General features: G+C 40.7%; 1 protein-coding gene across 4 annotated transcripts in view; it reads left to right on the top strand.

The window, feature by feature from the left end:
* The window catches only part of LOC131685288 (tyrosine-protein phosphatase corkscrew), a 317,023-nt gene that overhangs the window by 86,179 nt on the left and 208,729 nt on the right, over positions 1-22,115 (top strand). For all 4 annotated transcript variants that reach the window (XM_058968898.1, XM_058968897.1, XM_058968896.1 and 1 more), the window contains 2 exons: positions 5,333-5,520; positions 5,576-5,705. In XM_058968898.1, coding sequence (XP_058824881.1) covers positions 5,333-5,520; positions 5,576-5,705 — 318 coding nt within the window. The remainder of the gene's footprint in view (positions 1-5,332; positions 5,521-5,575; positions 5,706-22,115) is intronic.

Genomic DNA, 22,115 nt, shown 5'->3' with positions numbered 1-22,115 from the left:
TGCTCGATTGAAATGACACTGTTAGATAAATGGTAAACAAAGTTCGATAGATTGGGGAAAACGGAGATAGGCATTCTACGTCCAAAGATTGTACATGACCCGAGATATCACCCGAACAAAGTTATGACCCTCATCCATTCTCTTGGACCAAGGTTTGTTGATACCTTTGAGATTCTTGAACATCCATCGCTCCGCAAAATTTGCCAATTTTCGTGCGTCCTGTGAAAAGAAATATTTAAAAACTCGTTGAAGCTACGCGATCTTTCATAAATATCACCTTCTAATGCCTAAATGTCCACCTCCTCGTTATGATTCTAATCCAAGTGTCCGCCTTCTCATTACCCGGAATGCGAAAAAACTCAAACTAAGGCAATCTGCTATGATTTTTCAGATAAAGTACTCCCATGTTTTCTCCAGGAAATACAAAGAGTGCTTTCCATCCTCCATCAAATGATCGTTGATGGGTAAATATAATACCATCAGTTTTGTGGGGAGAACAGTTTCTTTTATGATTACACTCACCGCTACTGTCATAATAATTGATATAAAAGCGATGCATAGCTGTCATCATGTGACGAACGTTCCGTGTATTCCAATCACAGGATGAATCGAATACACAACGTAGGCCCTAGCCACCAGACGAAACATTGTTTCTCTGATGATCCGTCCGTTAACCCGTCGACAGACTGGTGCCAATAATCGCGTTTTCAGCTTTCATCAAGTTTTCCACTTGCATTTGTAGCGTCGCGTATATTGGAAAAAATTCGGGCGCTCCGACGTTCAAAAGTCCCTTTCGCGTACAATTCTAAGCAATCTCTGCCCACCACGAAGTAGGATACTGTTCACGGTTGTTCGTGTCGGGTACTCGTTTCGTATAACCTTTAATCGTAGTGTAAATGCATTGTGTAAAACCTGGGGGAAAATGCAGGGACTGAAATATAGAGACACTTGGGGTTTTTGAAATTCCACTTCGGTTTTGTAACAGCACCCTCCAAGGGACACTCTCATGCCTTTACGAGGAAGCTTGGGAGAGAATTTCCTCTTCCGGAAATTTATAGGCACATTAGAAGATGTTCCCACAATGGGATAGTCGGACTCTCGCTCTTTAGTATACAAGGAAACGTAGAAATTAGTCGTTAACGGTGGCGTAGCGCTCTTTTGCATCTATATGCGGGATATGTCGAGAGATCATGCGGAGTCTCTCTACAGTAGGAAAACTTTTCATGATTCTCTCCGCATTTTCCACAGCGTGCCTTCTTTCTACAATAAGTCGCTGTAGACCGAATTGTTTGCAACAACGGTAGTTCATGCCTCGTGGCACAAATAGGTGAACAGGTAGACTAGTCCCTTCCAAAAGATCAAAGTTTGGAAGAACAGATTCGGCGAATGGTTCGAAATGAGACTGATGGAAAATAAGTTATTTTCATATACTTCTTGATTTTTCCTCAAAGCAATTGCTTGCGAACCAAACTTTTCACTGGCAGAAGCAAAGGGTTCTTGAAGAAGCGAACCTCATACTTCGCAATTAAGGTCCCTGTTGGAAACTACACCATCAATCTCTACTTCCCGGGCGGGTACTTAGACAAGATACTTCTTCGTACACGGCCAAGTGGTATTTAGTTAAATCTCGCATACATGGATGATGTTAAATGGCTTATCTTTGCCCTCATTCAAGTTTGTTATGAATATATACCAATTCGTTACTGATACTTTTTGCATGTATCAGGCAACTATCAGTTGGGAAATTAGATTCTGAAATGATTATGACTTTCATTGGTTTAGTTTTCGATAAAAATACGCTGGAAAAAATCAGTTTGGATAAGCAAAAGTTTTCTTCAAATAACTTTTTTTCCTTGAAAGTGTCCAACTTGACTTTTGGTAGGTAGGGAACATAATTACCTATTTTGGAACAAAATTTCATCCAAATCAAAAATGGTTTTTTTATGTAAATCGACTTTAAATTTTTAAAATCGATTTTTTTCAGTGAAAGGGGTCAATGAAGGATTTTTTCAATATTTTTATTCAATAATTTGACTAATTTTGTGAAAATAACTCCTACTTCATTTTTTGTAAGATTTGTCATTCTTAGACCATTTGAAATACATTGGTAAAAAAGTTTGACTCTTTTCAAAAGACAGTCTAGATCATTTTTGGAAAAACAAAGTATGCAAAGTGGCTTTTTGTGACAAAGTCTTCTCGTACAGAAAGTGTCAATAAAATCTGAGAGGGTGCTGCCAACTCTGAAAACGATTTTTTTTTAAAATACCAATAACTACGAAAGATGTTCGAGAATTTTACGAAGTTTTTATCTAAAGATTCTTACTATTAACGAAATGGATTCACAGAGTCCAATAAATCTGTTTTGCGCTATTCATGGGTTTTGCCAAAGAATCCCCAAATATTTATTCACCATAAAAATAGTTACTACAAGAGTGCATTTAACTTTTGCAAATAAAAAATGAAATCGTGCGCTAAGGAATTCATTCAATATACTAAAATTAACTCGATTTCCAAAACGATTCGTACTATATACAAACATTTCAGGAATCAGAATATATTGGCTTAAATGGCATGTTCCCCGTATGTATTCGTACTATATACAAACATTTAGTAAAAGAACGAAACATTTCGATTAATTCACGAAAAATAGTTTTGTCATCGACGATAAGTTTCGTTCAATTACGAAAATTTTAATTTATCCAGTATTTTTGTGAAATGAGAGAAACGAACTATTAACAATGCTCGAAAATGCTTGATTGCAGAAAACGACGAAAGAATTCGTGCTATGTATGATCATATTCGTTCTATTTACCATTTTTGTACAGTGTAGTTGCTTGTTTTTTTTGGTAATGGCAGCATGCCAAATCCGGCCAAAAATATAAGTTTTAACAATAGTTTTATTTCAGGAAAGGCTGAAGACGTTTTTACAAAAATATGTCCACAAAAATTTCCTGATTGACGGTCCTGATTGCAGTAAAAACGTTCCTTTTCAAGCCACTACTACAAATAGCTTTCCAAACTAAATATTTCTTGACGAACTTCGATAGTTTCGTATGCTCGAGAATGTTTACCTCCTTTCTCTTGTGATTGGCGTATAACACTTCTAAACAGGAAGCTTTTTGAAGCCAGTCTTGGTATAAGTTTCGTTATTCCCTGCCACGTAATATAATTTCGTTACCGTCGTCGTGTACAGCTTCAGGATTCGTTTTCAGGGGGTAGTGTTTTCTATATCGTCATGATTTGGAGCTCTACGTATGGTTGTAAATGACACTCCAAGCTTGATTGCAGCGTCTCGGGAGTTCCGCTTGAACCCGCTCGTCACACGTTTTGACGCTGCTGCGTCTACTGTCATTCAATTTTCGATTTTACCCCGATCTAGGCTTCCTGGTTTTTGATAAACGTTCCTCGTACCTCGTCGACTGAATACCTCAATGTTGACCCTCTGCTCCTCTTACTTGGACGCCATTTCCAAAACTGATGAGCAAATGTTAAAATCTTAATACAAGCACCATTCTGCACTTCTACAAATTGAGGGCTCTACCCCATTTGTCATAATGCTATCTGTCATAATGACATTAAGCATAACAACCATTTGGCATAATAGTCAGCATAATGACCCTTTTGGCATATTGATCAGTTGCCATAACACCTTTACGCATAGTTCCATTTGGCATAATGACAAAATCGCAAAAAATCGGCATAATTATCATTGGACATAATTTTCATTTAGCACAGTGGACATTGGACGAAGGACAATTTAGTTTCTAACGATTTAAAGTTACTTATTTAAGTTTTAAATAGAGATTTCGATAGCTTTTCTATTCATGAACTGCTCATGTTTAAATGAAGGAAAAATTATCAATGATTTATTTTGCACTGTCTGACACTTAGCTCTGTACTGATCCTAGATATTGAAAGGTATTTAACATACTTTACCGAAAACCTTTCCTTCTTTAAACTAAAAGCTGTTCTTCAATGCTAAATTTTGCGCAATAATTCAATATTTTTATTATTTATGAATTATGACTCAAACCGGAAAAAAATAAAAAACCCGAACGAATTGTATCGTAACCATGTATACTAGGGTCATCAATTTTTCACTGTTCATGATGTATGTAGTTCATCTTGATGATAAATAAATGATTATGCTAAATGAGCGCTATGCCAAATGACAGTTATGCCAAGTGACCTTTATGCCAAATGACTATTATGCCAAAGAACTATTATGCCAAATTGCCATTATGCCAAATGATCATTCTGCCAAATGGCATTATCCCAACGACATTATGCTGAATGGGATAGAGCCTTTCGTACCAACTAATTTATAGGTCAATCCCTCTTTTGGATTTTAATAACAATTCGTGGGCGTGCAGACTTTGTCTAATGACATAACCTGGTATCTTTATTTAAAAAAAAATGATCTAGACTGTCATTTGGAACGAGTTAAATTATTTACTGCTTTTCAATAATCAACAGAAACTGAAAAATGGTCTATAGAATTGAGACCAATGAGATAGTTTTAGCAAATCGCCCGAAAAAACATATTAAAATGTGAAGAAATACCAAAATACATTTCCTGCACTGAAAATAGTGGTGCAAACCTTAAAACCATTTGAGTGTGACCGCCTGACGCTGGAGTAATGAACCCTTGGGGCATTTTTTTGCCAGCGAGACTAGACATTGATTTTTCAATGTAATGTATGTAATCGTAATCAATCGACGGTCACGTTTTTTACATTACGCTTCTTGTGTTAATGGTTCGCTGATTACTTCTTCTTTTGCACCTCAGAAGGCAACAAAGTTGCAGCAATTTGAATGCTACAAAGTTGCAGAAGTTCTGGCGCTGGCAAAAGCACAAATACTTTATAGATGTCAATCATGATAATATTTTGTTGCATCTGTGCGAATCACTCGAATTTAAACAGTTCAGAGTTTTCAACTTTCCCGTTCAGAACGAAATATCAAGTTTTCAACAAATCAATTCTTCATAAAAACGGTTTAATGACGATTGAAAATTTTATCCTATTGGGAGTGGGCGTAGCGTATAGGTAAATCGATTGCCTTGTATGCAGCGTACCTGGGTTCGAGTCCCGACCCCGCACATAGGGTTAGAAATTTTTCCTAAGAGATTTTTCTAACCCGAAGAGCGAATGACCTTAAGGTTAAAACCTCTATAATCGAAATAAAAAAAAATTATCCTATTTTTTGAATTATCTAACTATCTAATTCTTCTTCGCTGTCATCTCCACTTGGTGGCTTCGAATACTCTAATACCGCGACACAACATAACTGAATGATTTTTATTTTACTTTCTCTCTCCATCTCTCCCCAGGTGGTTCCACCCATCGGTATCGGGTGTCGAGGCGGAAACACTCCTGCGTGAGCGGGGCTTCGATGGATCCTTCCTGGCCCGGCTCTCGTCGTCCAGTCCGGGTGCCTTCACGTTGTCGGTTCGACGAGGTCAGGAGGTGACCCACATCAAGATCCAGAACAATGGCGATTTCTTCGATTTGTATGGAGGTAAGTTATCTTCCCATTTCGGATAATCCTAACGTAATGCTAAATTTCATTTTAGGAGAAAAGTTTGCCACCTTGTCCGAGTTGGTTCAGTATTATATGGAAAATGGGGGTCAGTTGAGGGAGAAGAACGGGCAAATCATCGAACTAAAGCAGCCGCTCATCTGCGCACAACCTACGACGGAAAGGTAAGTGGTAGTTAGTTTCTATGATTTATTGAGAGTATTTTTAATGGTTAGGAATAGCATGGATAATGGAATTTCGTTACTGTGTTTTAATTGCCGCAAAGTTGTAATGTATCGATTTTGTTGGCTATTTTCGGCAAATTTCAAGACTAAGAGAAACGAAAGACGGATAGGTATTCTAGAGCGAATCAGTTATAAACTTAGATAGGAAAACTATAAGGGGATTTTGTTTATTGGTCTGACAGCGAACTTACCCGTCCTTTACAGATCTGAATTAATTTTGGGGTAATATTCATTTGACACTAGATTAAAATTCATCCCAAATTTTGTATCGATAAACCGCACCTCTGTCGGTTTTGAAAAAATGGCACAAACCCTTCATTTTTATATTCTCATGTCCCCCGTTCTTTGTCGGGAAATAGAAAACATATTATTTTTCGGCGGCAGTGTTGCCAAATATACAATTTGTCAGCTTAAAATTAAAAATACATCCATTAATCCGTCAATTCATGAACCCAGTTCAAGAACTCTGAGGGTTTTCCGGAAGTATTTTTCTAAGTATCATTGGCATGAATGTGTGCGTGTGATTGAAATGAGCACTCTTTGCCACGTTATGACCTTCCGGATGATCCAGAACGTCCGCGGAGCTAGCCAATTCACAAACTTGATTCTGCACACCTAGAAAAAATCGTGTAAATTTGCGTCTCCTGACCATGACATATGCAAGCATAAAAAATGACTGAGTTTTATGTTTGATTTTAATTTTACATGACGTTGAGTTTCTTAAATCACGTAATTTTACTCCACATGTAGCGTTTATCCTGAATGGCAGGAAGTGTAATTTTGAGCATGTAAAGTATCTGTTTCATGTAAAATTGAACGTAACACGGTAATGTTCCGTCAATTCGTGAATTACTGTTTGTTAAATTGTGATTACGTCAACGATAAAATTCTGTGGCTTTCTCGATTTTTTTACAGATTCTCATTGTAATGGTAGATATGCCTACGAGTTTGTGACTTTGAAGACTTCGCAGTCGATTCTTAATATACAGGACAATTGCGGGGTTTGAGCTACGATCCTACTAAATATAAAGACTTCCTGGGGAGTGGCATATCATTGGAATAAATTTGTGCCCTATTTATCAGTTAACGACTTTCCGGATGAAACGGAACATCCATGGAACTGATCAATTCAGAAAGTTCGTCCTAGGTTTTGCGAAAATATTTTCAGTGGTCGCATTGAAATAAAGTTCTTGTGACCGAGACATAGACCCTATTGGCTTTATAGAAACATCCGGAATTTTCGTGCGAAAGCTGGTTCATGTTTTTGAAGAATAAAATTCATTGCACTGTTAAGCTACTACAAACCCAATAAGGTCAATGCAACAGCGTTTTAGAGCCAGTTGTACGGATGTTCTGTAACTTCCGTAAGGTCATTATGAAGCCAGTAAGGTTGATGTCCCGGTCAAAAACACGACATCATTGCAAAGAGAATTTCAATAATACTTTCGAGAAAGCCACAGAGTTCCAGAGCCATGAAAAGTTGGATTTTAATGTTTCGTGCTCCACTCGTCAGTAACTGACACCAATTTGCTGCCAGTTAGACGATATATCCAAACCAACACCAAATTAGCGCCAGTATCCAAACAGTTCAACACAACACAACTGGTTGGTACTGAGTGATGTCTCGCTAAGCCAAGCACAGAAGTTCTGTGTCGCTGACGAGTATAGGGAAACGAACTGTGTTTTAGCATGAGACTCAAATATGCAATCTTTTTTCCCAAGGGAAACATTGGATTACCCAATTTGCGCATAAGGGCACAGGACCTAACTTTGAAAAGTTAGATTTTAATGTTTCGTTTGGCTCTCGTGCCACGTACGTACGTACTAGTACGTTTCCCTGGCTCCAATTTTGTGTTGGTTCGGATATTTTGTCTAACTGGCAGCAAATTGGTGTCAGTTACTAACGAGTGGAACACAAAATATAAAAATCCAACTTTCCAAAGCCATGTTTATGAATTGGCCAATTCTACGGATGTGCCGGTTATTCCGTTGTCAATAGGGCTTATACACACAAGTAGTTAGTGATACTTCTAAAAAAAAATCGAAGAAGAACCTCGGACATGAATTGATCAATATTACGCAAGCACGATTTCGTTTCAATAAAAACTTAAAAACTATTTTCGAAAAACCTAGCTCTAGACTTTTTTCTGTTAGCGGAAACTTGACCACTGTGTCTGCCCCTGTTTGCTCTACATGTTACAAAATGCCCGAATCTATTGTAGTTGGAAGCGAGTTGTTTATTTGTCCACATGTGTCATTTCAACTGAATACTACATTTTTTGATTATAGCTGCTTTAACCTTACAGTTGTTCGCCTCTTTTTGCGGTTTAGAAAAACCTCTTTTAGATAATCAAAGCCAGGTGAACTCGCAATCACTTCACCAACTACGCTATTCCGAGCAATCGAAAAGTCCATAATGCTCCCATGATCATGGTCCAAATTCACCCCCCACTGCAGGGTGTTTTGATAGTGTTTGAAGTGGGTTCAACCCATGGAAACACCATCACCATGGTCCGGAAGATCCCATTTAAAACCCATTTTGAGAGCATTTCATGGTGTTTTGATGGATGCAAAATTTGGCGCAGACCACGTTCATGGTATTTTTATGGGGTTGTGTGGCATTTGACCCCATAAGAATTTTCTCGGGTATGCCCGCCCTCAGTGTACTACATTATTAATGTAGCTGAGGATCCTTTTCCATGCCTTCTGAAGTATCGCTTCCTTAAGAGAAATAATGCTGCACAATGGTAGAGAATAAGTTCGAAACTCTTGGGCTCATGGTTACAGAATCCACAAATTTTATCTTGACTTTTATCATTTTTTTCAGTTGACACTTGAAAGGGAAAAAAGTTCTCGATGCGTCTGGATTTGTAAATCTCGTATATTGTCGAGCGCCTAATACGTTGTGCCAGTCGTTTAGTAGTTGAGATCTTGCCCAAGCTGAATGTTCTAGTTTGATGGCACAGGTAGATATACTTAGAAATGGTTCTGGTCCAACAAACATGTTTGATGAACCACGCCTGGCTACTTCGTCGGCCACTTCGTTACCATCGATTCCTTGGTGGTCATGTACGCCGAATATCATTACTTTATTCCGAGTGGCCAGTTGGGGTAAAGATGTGATGCACTTCCAAACCAGTTTAGACTCACATTTCGACGACCTTTATGTCAACAGTGCTGAGTGGCTGTCCGAATATACTTTTACCTGGAAAACTGTAGGCCACTTTCCGATTGATATCGCTTCTTTTATTCTTGATCCGTAGACTTCCGAGCCAGTCAGCTTACCCATTTTAGAACCATCCGTATAGAATGATATTGTACTTTGAGGTAGTATGGGACCACACCTAGATCCCACATCTGATGATCCCACTATGTGGACCTCATATGAGATGTCGAAGTTCGGTTTAGCCTCCATTTTATCCTGAACTGTAGCCAATACAGGATTTAGTTGCTGTATTATGCTCATGAGACCATTAAAAATCCCATTAAATTGTGGTTTACCCTTTAGCAGTCGCAGAGAGCCAAGTCTCGCCTTCTCCATAACATATTTGTGCAATGATGGAGGATGAAGAATGGCTTCCATAGCTGTAGTGGGTGTTGATTCCATAGCGCCTGTGATAGAAAGGCAGAGTAGCCTCTGAACTTTAGTTAATTTAATTTGGGCAGTCTTCTGGTTAACTTTGGACCACCATACCATGAAGGAATAAGTTCATCGTGGTCTAGCGATGCTCATGTAGGACCAATAAGGCAACCTCGGTTTAGGCCAAGATTTCCGGACAGTTTACTGCACGTCCACAGTTGTAGTTGCTTTATTGGCAGCGTATTTCGGGTGCGTGTTCCAATTCAGTTTTTTGTCTTAAATAACACCTAGGTGTTTCGCTTCTTCTGTGTAGTTAATTGAAGATTCGACTGAGAGTTGGGGGAACCAACATCAGTTTTTTTCCTATTGGAAAATGGTACAATGATTGTTCTTGCAGGTTTCATGTTGAGTCCCTCTTTGAAACACCAGGTCATGGTGAAGTTCAGGGCTGAATCCGATCGCTTAGTACAGATTTATGTTTCCCCCTAACAATTAGGACAATGTCAACTGTAAAACCAACAATCTCGAAACTCGTTTCAGTCAGATCATTGAGAAGATCATTCACCACTAAGCTATAAGAGTAGGAATGATAACACAACTCCCTGGGGACAGGCTCTATATTGGTTGTTAAAGTGGCTTTCGTATCCCCTAACGTGGGTGTGATCTCTCGACTCGTGAGCTATCTTGAATCCAGTTCCCTATCGATTGTTACACTCCCATTTTTGCCAGGGCCTTGTGAATTGATATGAAGGATGTATTATCAAAAGCACCTCGACGTCAAGAAAAGCGCCCTTTGCTATTTCCTTGAAATCGAGGGTTTTCTCAATAAGTGTCACTAAGGTATGTAGTGCTGTTTCCGTAGATTTGCTCTTTTGCTATGCAAACTGGTACTTGTTTAGCGGAATTTCCGTGCTCCGTTCGAATATAGTAGTCCAGTAGCTTTTCCATCAGTTTCAGAAGTTTTGATGTCAAACTGATAGGTATATGGCATTGTCAAGTCTTTTATTATCTGTCTTTAAAATAATAATTACCACAACTTTTCTTCAGCTTATAGGTGGGTGTCCAGGAATACCACTGGATCTCAAGTTGTTTACCATATCCGGAAGAATTATGTCTACCGATTTTTGAAGAAATATTGGAAGAATATTATCAGGGCCGGGAAACTTGTTCAAAGGTGATAGCCAATTTAATTAGAGCTTGAGTGCAAAAATTTCATGGGCCAGGCTCTAAGATACCTTACAAGTTCTCTTAGGATGGAGTCCATCATAATCCTGACCTATTGAATTCTCGTCTTTCACAATCAACTTAGGAAAGTAGGTCTTCATTAGAAAACCCAAAGTTTCACTATTGCTAGTTGTGAGAGAAGCATCGCTTTTTTCACTTGCTCTAGGCCATTTGTGTGATCCTCTGGTAAGGCTTTCTGAAGGCGAGCTGCCACTGAAAAGATTTCGATGTTTTCAGGAACCCGCGTATTGATAGTTTTTAGCCTTCGTTCCTACAGACATCGTTATAATTGGGCAACTGTTATTATAGGCGGTTATGATCCTCTTTTGTAGGCCATTTGCAACATTATCCAGATCAGCTAGAGATTGGAGCTTACTCCCCATTCTTTTCGATTGTGCCAGGTGTGGAATACATCTCAATTTGTTTCCATTATTTCTCTGTGTTTTGGCTCTGTGAGTTTATTGGTTTCAAGTTTCAATGGCGATCATTATGTGTCAGTGATCCTAAAGACTAGGTTCGTCAGAAACGTGCCAACTCTTTATCTTTTCCGTTATTTGAGCACTGCATAATGTGAGGTCCAGTACTGCGCTCCTAACTGCGTTCAAAAATGGTGGCTCAACTCGCTAGCTGGTATTGTTTGACGAAAGGTATTCTAATGGTTACTTGTATGATGTGCATTGTCATCACATCCAATGAAGAAGTGCTTATTTATTTATGCTTGTGCAGTACTTAAAAAGCGTATCGATTTCCCTGTGTCGCCAGGGAAGTGGCAGATGCGATCACAATCCCCTACTTTTCCGCTAGCCTTCCATGTCTCCACTGCTATTGCAAAGACGTCTCGTTGAATGAATCCTGCTACTGGAGAGAATTTTATTGCTTCGTTTATCAGAATTTCAGCTCGTGGAGTTGGCAGGTCTTTTGAATATACTAACTTGTGGAAAATTAAATCCAAAGATTTTGTGTTTATTTCTTTATAAAAGGATAAAAGGATGTACACGATCATTGTCATTGCCGGTCAGCATTATTTTTAACCGCTCAATCACTGAAAGTGTCTTCTCGAGTGCATGGAAACAAGCGGCTATATTTTCAATTCACAAGGCTGGAGACAATGTTGAAAATTACAGAGGAATCTCACTTTTGAACTGTTTTGCTAAAGTCCTTGAAAAATTTGTTTACAATGAGATGTACGCTGCTGCTTCTCACATCATCGACGAAAGTCAGCGTGGATTTGTGAAGCAACGTTCTACAACTTCAAATTTGATGATGTACACTAGCATCTTGGTCCCCTTTATTGAGAAGCGTCAATAAACCGATGCAATATATTTTGACTTCTCGAAAGCATTCGATAAAGTACCTCACAACATTGCTCTTCTGAAACTGCAAAGACTAGGATTTCCTGCGTGGTTAACTGGATGGTTGCAATCATATCTGTCTAGTCGGAGTGCTTTCGTTGAAATTGGTTCAACACGTTCTTGCTTGCTCGTCATGCCAACCGGAGTCCCCCAAGGAAGTCACCTAGGGCCGCTAATTTTTATTTTATTTATAAACGACATTTGTACTCGTATCAAATCTGGAAAACTATTCTTCGTCGACGATTTGAAGATTTTTCGTTCCATTGCTTCTGGACTTGACTCTGCTGCACTTCAAGATGATGTAATTAATATTGAACAATGGTGCCTGTTGAATGGTATGCAGATAAACGTTGACAAATATAAAATGATAAGTTTCAAGCGAGAGGCCTGGAGCTCGCTCATCATAAGACGGAGGTAGTTATCGTCAACAACCGCAAGTCGGCACAACATGCAGTTATCCATGTGGGAGAAGTCGCGATCACTTCACAGCGAAGTCTGAAGTCTCTCGGAGTCATTATAGACGACAAGCTGACCTTCGGCAGCCATGTCGACTATACATGCAAGAGAGCGTCGACTGCTGTTGCGGCTCTATCGAGAATGATGTCCAACAGCTCAAAGGTGTGCGCCAGTAGACGTAGGTTACTGGCAGGCGTTGCCGTATCTATCCTCAGGTACGGCGGCCCGTCATGGTCAAGAGCACTGAGGGTAACCAGTTACCTACAGAAACTGGAGAGCACCTACCGCGTGATGTGCCTCAGAGTGATATCTGCCTACCGCACGGTATCACACGATGCATCCTGCGTGATAGCGAGCATGATGCCAGTCGGGCTGGTCATTCGGGAAGATGAGGAGTGCTTTGAGCTACGTGGAAATAGGGGAGCCCGCGAGCGCACCAGGGTGACCTCGGTCGCCAGATGGCAGCGTGAGTGGGACAACTCCTCGAAAGGTAGGTGGACCCACCGGCTGATACCTAGCATATCGAGCTGGGTGGGAAGACCCCATGGGGAAGTTCACTTCCACCTGACACAATTCCTGTCAGGCCATGGCTGTTTCCGTCAGTACCTCCACAGGTTCGGGCACGCGGAGGTCCCAGTCTGCCCGGACTGCCCAGGTGTAGATGAAACTGCCGAACACATACTGTTCGTATGTCATCGGTTCGACGTCGAAAGAAGAGCAATGCTTGACATCTGTGGCTGGGACACAACCCCTGATACCCTTATTCAGCGGATGTGTCAATCGGTGGAGAAGTGGAACGCAGTCTCGGCTGCTACCATCCAGATTGCCAGTAGGCTACAGGTAATCTGGCGAACCGAGCAACAGACGACGGGCACGGCTAACTAGTGATTGGTTAGCTGGAGCGAAAAAGGCCAAGCGCAAAAAAGGGAGTGAATGGTCTGTTCATGCCGAGGCAGGTTTGGCGCAGCGAATGGCAACCGCGTTAGGGGTAAACGCAGCCACCCCGGAGCAAGACAGAAGAGTGAGTGTATAGGCGTATAAGTGGACTGCCTCATGCCAAGACGGGAGGGTCGCAGCGTAGTATGTTGGAACTTAGCTATCGATGCCTCATGGCGTGGCAGAGGAGTGAAAGGGTGAGCATCCAAGTCAGTCTTACACGGCATGTTAAGGGTGAGCATAAAAGTCAGCCTCACAGGTATGGTAGAGGCTAGCACAAAAGTCAGCCTAGCAAGGAATGAAAAAGGTGAGCACACAAGTCAGCCTCGCATGGTATGTCAGAAGTGGGGCCTAAGAAAAATGTCCCACATGGGATGCCAGTGGGAGTGACAAAGGTACAATAGAGTGGCACGATTGAGAGTGAATCAGGTGATAGGGTGAGCACCCAAGTCAGCCTCACATGGTATGTTAAGGGTGAGCACAAAAGTCAGCCTCACATGGAACGTAAAAGGTGAGCACAAAAGTCAGCCTAGCAAGGAATGAAAAAGGTGAGCACCCAAGTCAGCCTCGCATGGAACGTAAAAGGTGAGCACAAAAGTCAGCCTCATGTGGGAGTGTTTGAGAGTGAATCAAAGTGCGATTGAGAGAGCACCCAAGTAAGCCTCATACAGGATGTATCAACGCGTGAGTGAGAGTGAATGAGTACATTTAGTACAGCCATCCCCCCAGCAGTAATACCGAGAGGTAGTTCCTGGGAGGAATGATGGCGGAGCCCAATGGAGTTTAGTCGGTATTAATGGCTGGTCACCATTCGAGTCCGACACGCCCCCAGTGCACCCCGTGTGGTAGATTGGACCCACCAATAGCACGTGTACTGGGCTAGGACATAAAGGTCTTCTCCATTGTAAAAAAAAAAAGTTTCAAGCGATCATCCACTCTATCTCATTATGAGTACTTGCTCCAAGGCCGCGTCATCGAAAGAGTGGACTCCATTCGTGACTTGGGAGTGCTTTCTGATAGAAAGCTTAGCTTCTCGGATCACATCACCGCAACGACGGCGAAGGCATTCGCAACACTTGGTTTCCTGAAGCGAAATACCCCTGGCTTTAACGATTTCTACGATCTCTATATTGCAGATTGGTGCGAAGCATTTTGGAGTATGCTGTGCAAGTGTGGGCTCCACATCACAACGTCCAAATAAACCGATTAGAAGCGTACAAAGATGTTTCGTGCGATACGCTCTAAGAAATTTGCCGTGGAACGACCCTGCCCATCTACCACCTTACAACGATAGATGCATGCTGCTTGAGTTACCGACGTTAGAGTTCCGCCGCACATTCTTGCAAAGAATGTTTATATTTGATATGTTGTGTAATAACATTGAATGCCCAGATATTCTTGCACGGATTAATGTGTTTGTATCTCCTCGCGCTCTAAGGAACCGTCCTCTTTTGTGGATTCCTAGACATCGTACTGTTTACGGTCAAAACAATCCTGTGGATAGATGTTGCTACAAATTCAATGAAAGTTCACATCTGTTCGACTTTAATGCAACCAAATCTAGTTATAAGTTAGCTATTAGGAATTTTTAATTAATTTAGAAAGCATGTTTTATTTTTTAATAATCTGTACGATATCTACTTACCGTGTTGGGCTACCAACGGGGGCTTTGTCAATCAATGCTTACCTAGAACTTCCACGTTCGGCGAAGATCGGACCCCCCCCCCTTCAGCTGGCGCATTTTAGCCTTTCCGAATACGTAGTTCAGCTGTTTGTGTTGGGAGGTTATCAGTTTATCAAATCATCATCTACTGCCAACAGGTGCTCTACCGTTTTGAGGACCATGCTTCTCTTAATTACCTTCCAGCGTTCTGTGCAGAAATTATCGTACTGATGGCGGAGGATATTTCCATCGGACCTGTCGGGAAAATACCCGATGTAAAGCGCCTGGTCTGTAATCTGCAACGCTTTAACGGCTTCCAATGAAGTAGCTTCCCAAGGCTTGGTTGCAGCTGTGACATCCTGCAGCCACTTAGCTGCTTCCTTGTCTGTACAGGCGATTTCGAGATAAACTTGCTTGTATGGGCCTCAGTTCCTAAACTTGGACGTCGTATTGCTTGACCCCTTCCCCATGACACTATCGATCAGTGCGCATCGGGTAGCATTCATGTACATGACTGAGGGTATTCGCAGGATACCTAACCAAAATGATGGCCATCGAGCTTGAGTTAGCCATTTAGTTGAAGGTTGGGTACTGCTTAGTTTTTTTTGATGATTTTTGGTTGGGGCTCTGCACCCACTATTATTCGGAAACTCGGTGTCCGTCGAACGCTGTCGGTTGACTGGTGCCTTCCCTATTAGGATTTTGGCCAACTTTAGCGTGTCAGCGGGTTTGTGGCTGTTTCTCAGCAGCCACCCATACCATTCTTTGTCGCTTCGCTTAAATGATATGCTTCTATCGTTTTATTCCCGTAACCCTCCGACGCACCGAGTGCTTCGCTGGGCTGGTCTGTGTCCTCTTTGACCACTGTCCGATCACTCTCCTCGTTTCTAGCTGGAGAGTTGAGAATGAACGAATTGCAAGACACAACCAACGAGCCACTCCCCTAGTTTGCTATCCGTGCAATCCTTTTCCTCTTCCACTTCCATCGCCACATTCTCCCCCAAGCTGACGTTTAGCATTTTGTTAGTGTTTTCCGTTTAGTTTTAACGAAAAGCTAGGGAAAGACAGTCAACTCTGTCAGAGCCTCGCTTGACAGGGTAAGGGCAAAAATACTGTGGTGTCCTACAGGCTCCGTGTGTGATTTGACATAGTTTTACGTGGGTCTGGCATGCGACGTGTTCAGCTCCCCCCCCCCCCCCCCTCGCTATTCATCCCTCGGCACAGGTCGCGTCACACTTTGGATTGGGGCATAAATTTTACGGTGCGGGTTTTGAGGCCCATCCTTCGACACTCTCTCATTCAACTGCTACAGCAGAAAGATGATGGCACCCAGCTGACGCTGGTCTTACGCCCAAGTGTCATCAAGAGACTCACGTGGAGGCATGATCTAAGAAGTTTGTGAGTACTAAGTTACCTCACTATTTGAAACTATAATCTATAAGTTGAAAATGATCCCCATCGGCCCGTCCCTGAGTCTACTCCTAGTCTCAAACGAAGTGTTTGCTCCGAATTTCAAGCAAATTGGATGAGTCTAGCTACCGGACCAACGTGCTTAAAGTTTGAATGGGATTTTTCGACGATTTAGATGGCGAAAACCCAAGTAAAGCAAGTGAAAATGACTTCTATATTTACTAACAAATATCCTCCTCCCGTGATACTTGTGGAGTACGCAGTAGTACATACGGCCTCTAGCAAAAGCAATTATCGGACTAACATTCCATCCCTTTCCTTCCGCGGTCTACGTCTACGTTTAGGATTACCAGGAGTTGCACATTGAAAGATATTTCGCTACTCCCAAGCATAATTATCTTCCGATTCCCTGTGCAACTTCAGCTAGTCCAGATCGATAACGGAGTAGTAGCCAGGGGTGGTCGTACAAGCTCAAGCTCAAGCAAGTGAAAACGAGATAATTTAATTATCAATAACTCGTTTTGTTTTACACGTACCTACGAATATTGAGCATATTGAGTTGATCAAATATGGTTACAATATGGAAAAGTTAAAAAAATACAAATAAACTGTCGAAGAATTACGATTTCGGCTCAAAAATAAACCTACAGTATGTATATGGCATTTTCAACAAAAATCGATTCGATTCTACAACTTTGCTGAAGACTTCAACAATTTAAAAATAGAAATAATTGAAATATGTTGTTTTTGAGTTTTTTTTCCAAGAACACCTAGGTTCTATAACGATAACTAAGGTCTCCAATAGATATTGTCCTACTTTTATGAATATGAGCATCTAACCTTATTGGTTAAATTAAAGTAGAATTCCCGGCCCCAAAAAAACAAATTTTGTATAGATGGTTGAGGGCTTCAGCAAAGTTGTCAAATGTTTGGATATTTGGAATAATTTTGTTGAAAATACTGTGTACAAAGTGCAGATTTTGAACTGAAATCGTTGTTCTTTGGCAGTTTAGCCTCAAAATTCGTGTGTTCTACATGCTTGTAGGAGCGTGTAAAATTAAACATTTTGTTTATAGCCAATTTGAATATAAATGAAAAATAATATACAGCCCTCGACATGATACTGTACCTTGATGTGGTCCAGGGGCTTTTCCACCCAAGCAGTATTACAGTGATTATATCACAGAAACTTGGGATACGATTATTTTCTTTTTAGTTAAGGGGTTATATACAAAGTTAGAACTCAAAAAATCGAAAAAGAATTTTTATTGAACATTCTGAAAGTACATGTACATTTCAAACTACAGCCGTTCGCAGCGCGCTGGTTCTTCAGCGTATGAAATAAACACAAAACTTTAAACGCAATTATCTCGGAACTAAATTCCGTGGGCTTGACGGTGAGACTCAGTCTAGAAATCTTTATGCTTAGAGATTTGTATATTGATCTCCATGATTCTGGCAGTCCCTTGAATCGAGTAGCCCAACGGCGCGTGCTTCAGTTAGCCGATAGAAGCTAAGGGATACCCTGACGTCTGGCAGATTGAATTATTTTGTTTTCGACATTCAACTAGATCCAGACCGATGCAGTATCCTAGGGATTTTGGTTCATTATATTTAATCTAAAACGGTCATGTATTTTGCACAACATATTATATTCAAGTAGATTTTTCAAGTTATTGAGCCCACAGCAACACAAATATTCAAAATTTGCCTAGTTGTTTTGAAGAACCATCATATACGCGGACCAAACCGTCAAATAAAGTGGCGAAGTGCCCAAAAAATAAGCAATTACACACTCTCGATTGGTGAATGAGAGGTGTAGAGTCGAGTGAGTGATGAGTTTTTTTGATCTTCAAACTTCATGATTATTAGTGATCGGCAAGGGATGGATGGTTTCCACTTCCGAACGGAAGAATGACATGTTAAGTCTGCCGGGCGATGATCCATATGATCTTGGGCACGGCGATCGATTCGATTCAGCCCTGACTCCTGAAAGTGGTAGCACATCACTAACGGACCAGATTCGCGGCGTGTATCTATGTATACATGTATATACACATCACCATATTATCTTTTTCCACAAACTGTGGTTACATAGACATATTGTTCTATCAATAAAAAAGTGATTTTCACAATTGGTATGATCATGATTCGCAGGTTGGTCACTTTTTAGATGGACCGCTCTCGGGTTAAATCTCCACTAGTTTGACCACTAGCCAACTGAAACCATATGAACATTATTAATTCACTTGAAATCCTTCGTTAACAGTTAATTTCATAACAAGATTAAAAAAAAAGAGCTAGTGAAAAAACAACTTTTATTTATGAACAGCCAACAGTAGTACTGTTCGATCTACTTTTTCATCCCATTCTGCAGCGCAATCTTTCGTCGAGCATACACCAAGTCCTTAGTCCAAGTCCCTACCCCAACCCACACCCTGATCCTCTCCCATGGCGTTTTGGCGGTCCGCATAGACTATTCTGCCATTACCCCTCCTATCATCGGCCTTGGACTGACTTGCGCTCTCATTGCCCCATCAAACGCTGCAAAATGAAAATGAAATTATCTCGGAACTAAATTGTTTGAAAATTACCATTGCGGTGAACGTGATATCGTAAAAACTATTCATCCGATTTTTATAAATTATTTTTGAATTGTTTGTGTTTACATTCTCGTGTACTTGAACGGTTCCCTTTTCATCCAAAATTTTTTGATTCTTTGCCATGAATTTTTATTTAAAATTTTGAACACCACACAGCTCAATTTTTTGGTTAACATGTTTTTTGCATGAAAAAAGCTTTTTATTGGGAAACTGTTCCGTTCAAGTACACCACAATACAATTTTATTCAATGCTCTTTTTACTTTTTTGATTTCAGTTGAGCGGTTCGGCTTGGAGAGCGTTCACCGCAAATCTCTGCCAAAAAAACTCGCTACGGGGGATGGGCCATAACTCCGTCAACCTTCAATATTTTTTTTAATTCCACTTGTTTTTTCGAACTTCGATAGCACTACCAACGAGCTGTCTTTTGCTTTTTCAAAAAAAAAAAATGCATAAAACGCTTTATAAAAATCACGAACTTAGCTCACTTTTTCGCCACAACTTTGTATATAACCTCTTAAGCTACATTGTGATCAACTTTAGTACTTAACTTGGCGACCTTTATTATCCACTGCCATGGTCAAATAATATACAATGTGGGTTTAGGGCCAAGTTCTCTCTGGAGGCACCCTTCTTTTATTGCTATATTTCAAATTAGATGCGTGCTAACACTCAATAACACAAATTGCTTATGTTCTCATATACACTCACAATCTCTCATTCCAAACGTACAAACGTGAACTTCGCGATAACACAATCCTGGTCACAAATGTGAACGCCCGCGATCTCGTCAACATTCGAACACCCTGATAATTAAGTGAACGTTTACACCTAAAACTTTACTAACGCGGTCTCAAGCATCAACCCACCGCTCGCGCAATCATGAATCAGTCACGTCCGGAAGTCTCTGCCCTTGATCCTAGCAGCCTAAACTCATGCCTTCAGTTGGACGAATAGAAATAAAAACTAAACAAGACGTTCACGCGCGATCATTGAAGAACACGTTACACGTTTATAAAAATAATGTGTCCACGCGAAGATACATACACACGCGACAAAAACGTCAACATACAAACGCTCGAATCTTTTGTGATCATCCACGCACAACCACACCCACAATCTCGCAAACAGGATAATAGTCTGGTGACTAAGAGAACGGTTTAGCACTCATAAACTCACAAACGCGGTCTCAAGAGTGAACCTCCAATTGCCCGTGTTCGCGCGATCATGAATCGGTTCCGTCCGGAAACCCCTATTCTCGGCCCTAGTAGCATTAGTCCAATGCCTTCAGGTGGACCAATCAAAAAGATAATGCTCATATATGTTAAACTACACGTTCCATGGCGACCTAAAAATCGAATTTAAACATGCGAAGTCACGTACACGCGACATACAAACATACAAATGATTGAGCCCTTCGCGATCATCCACGCAACCAACACCCGCGCTCTCGCAGGCATGATGACATCTTGGTGATAATATGAACATCTCAGCACTTATAAACATTCAAATGCGGTCTCAAGCATGAATCTACAGTCCCCAGCACTCGCGCGATCATGAATCGGTCACGTCCGGAAGTCTCTATCCTCGATTACAGAAGACTAGGTCTATGCCTTCAATTGAATTAATTAAAAAGATCTCATATCCATTGGACAACACGTTCCATGGCGACATGACCGGGAACCTTAGTGATATGGAAGAACCCACTTTGTTCTAGAATCTGAACCGTACACGAAAAATTAAGTATCTGATTCACGATCTGCGTGCGATCATTCTAGAACGCACGCGAATATGCGAAAGGCAAACGATTTTAATATAGAATTTCTACACGCGAAGTTACGTAGCACACGCGACGTACAAACGCACAAGCGATTGAACACGTTAACTTACAAATGCTCGAGCTCTTCGCGATAATACACGCGATCGCGAAGTTCGTACGCCTGCACATACCTGAAATGGGCAATAAATATCAGAAGCAGAAGTTCAAAAAACTGTTTATGTTCCGTTTACACCTCTTTTGGTACAAAGTGCAAAACCACTACACTACACCGGTTTACTACCATCGAAAAAAGCATCTGATGAAGAGGAATGTCACGCAGACTGACGATTTCTAGCCGGTATCAATGCTTATTCGTGGCTGTGGCAACTTCCCTGCGGTGGGCCATACTGCTCCTGTTCTGTTGTTGCTGCTGCTATCGACGGCGGGTAAACGAATGATGAGAAATTTAAACAGGCCATGTCTTGTTGCATGGTTTAAAGTCGTTCAAAACGCGGGGCTATTAATGTAATGAAATATAATCAATAATAATTACAAATCCTATATGTAGAAGATTCATGAACATTTTTCTGACTAATTAGTGCCAATATTGTGTAATTCCGTTCAGTACACTGGAAGTTACTAACTTTCAAAAACTGTACCTTCTGTTTCTTCCAAAATTTGAAAAAGGTCCATTGTATTGAATAGTTTGTCGTAGTCACGACAAAAGCTACACCAGGTTTTTAACTGTAAATCATAGAACATTGGATTTTGCATAAGTTTCAAATTCTGGTATCCAAAGTTTAATATATTTTTTCAGTTTTGAGATGCTTCAATAATTCCTTTTATATTTCTCAAATATCGACATTTATCAGGAAATAGTCAAGGGCAAACTATTCCATTTTAGTCAAAAATATATTCGTCTTTTTTGGTGAAGATATTTTTCTCAAATATCAAAAAAACTGAATCATTCGATGACAGACATTGTTTTTGAACCCATTATATCATAAATTACTCCCACGGTCGCAGGACCTGCTGCCGAAAACAGCTGAATCATGATCGTTTATTAAAAATGAACGACAACCCACACACTTTCATTCCAGTGCCACCGTCACCATCGCTACTTAAGGGGGGTGGCCTATATCATGCTTATATGAATATATGAAAAGCGTAAATAATTGTTTTTGATGAAATTGTTGCAAAATGACGAACTTCTGAAACGATTAATGAAGCCTAACTGTAGCATCTAATTGACGGCGAATGGCCAGCTCGCATTACTACTGTAAAATAAAAAATCCAGAAAAATGCCAGTTTTAATGAACTTTTTTCATACATTAACGTATAAGTGACATAGTGATGAGGGGCATTCCCC

This window comes from Topomyia yanbarensis, chromosome 2 (assembly GCF_030247195.1).
Source record: "Topomyia yanbarensis strain Yona2022 chromosome 2, ASM3024719v1, whole genome shotgun sequence".
NCBI classification, from domain to species: Eukaryota; Metazoa; Arthropoda; class Insecta; order Diptera; family Culicidae; genus Topomyia; species Topomyia yanbarensis.
The sequence above is the reverse complement of the archived record's forward strand: the minus strand, read 5'-3'. Positions and strand labels throughout refer to the sequence as shown.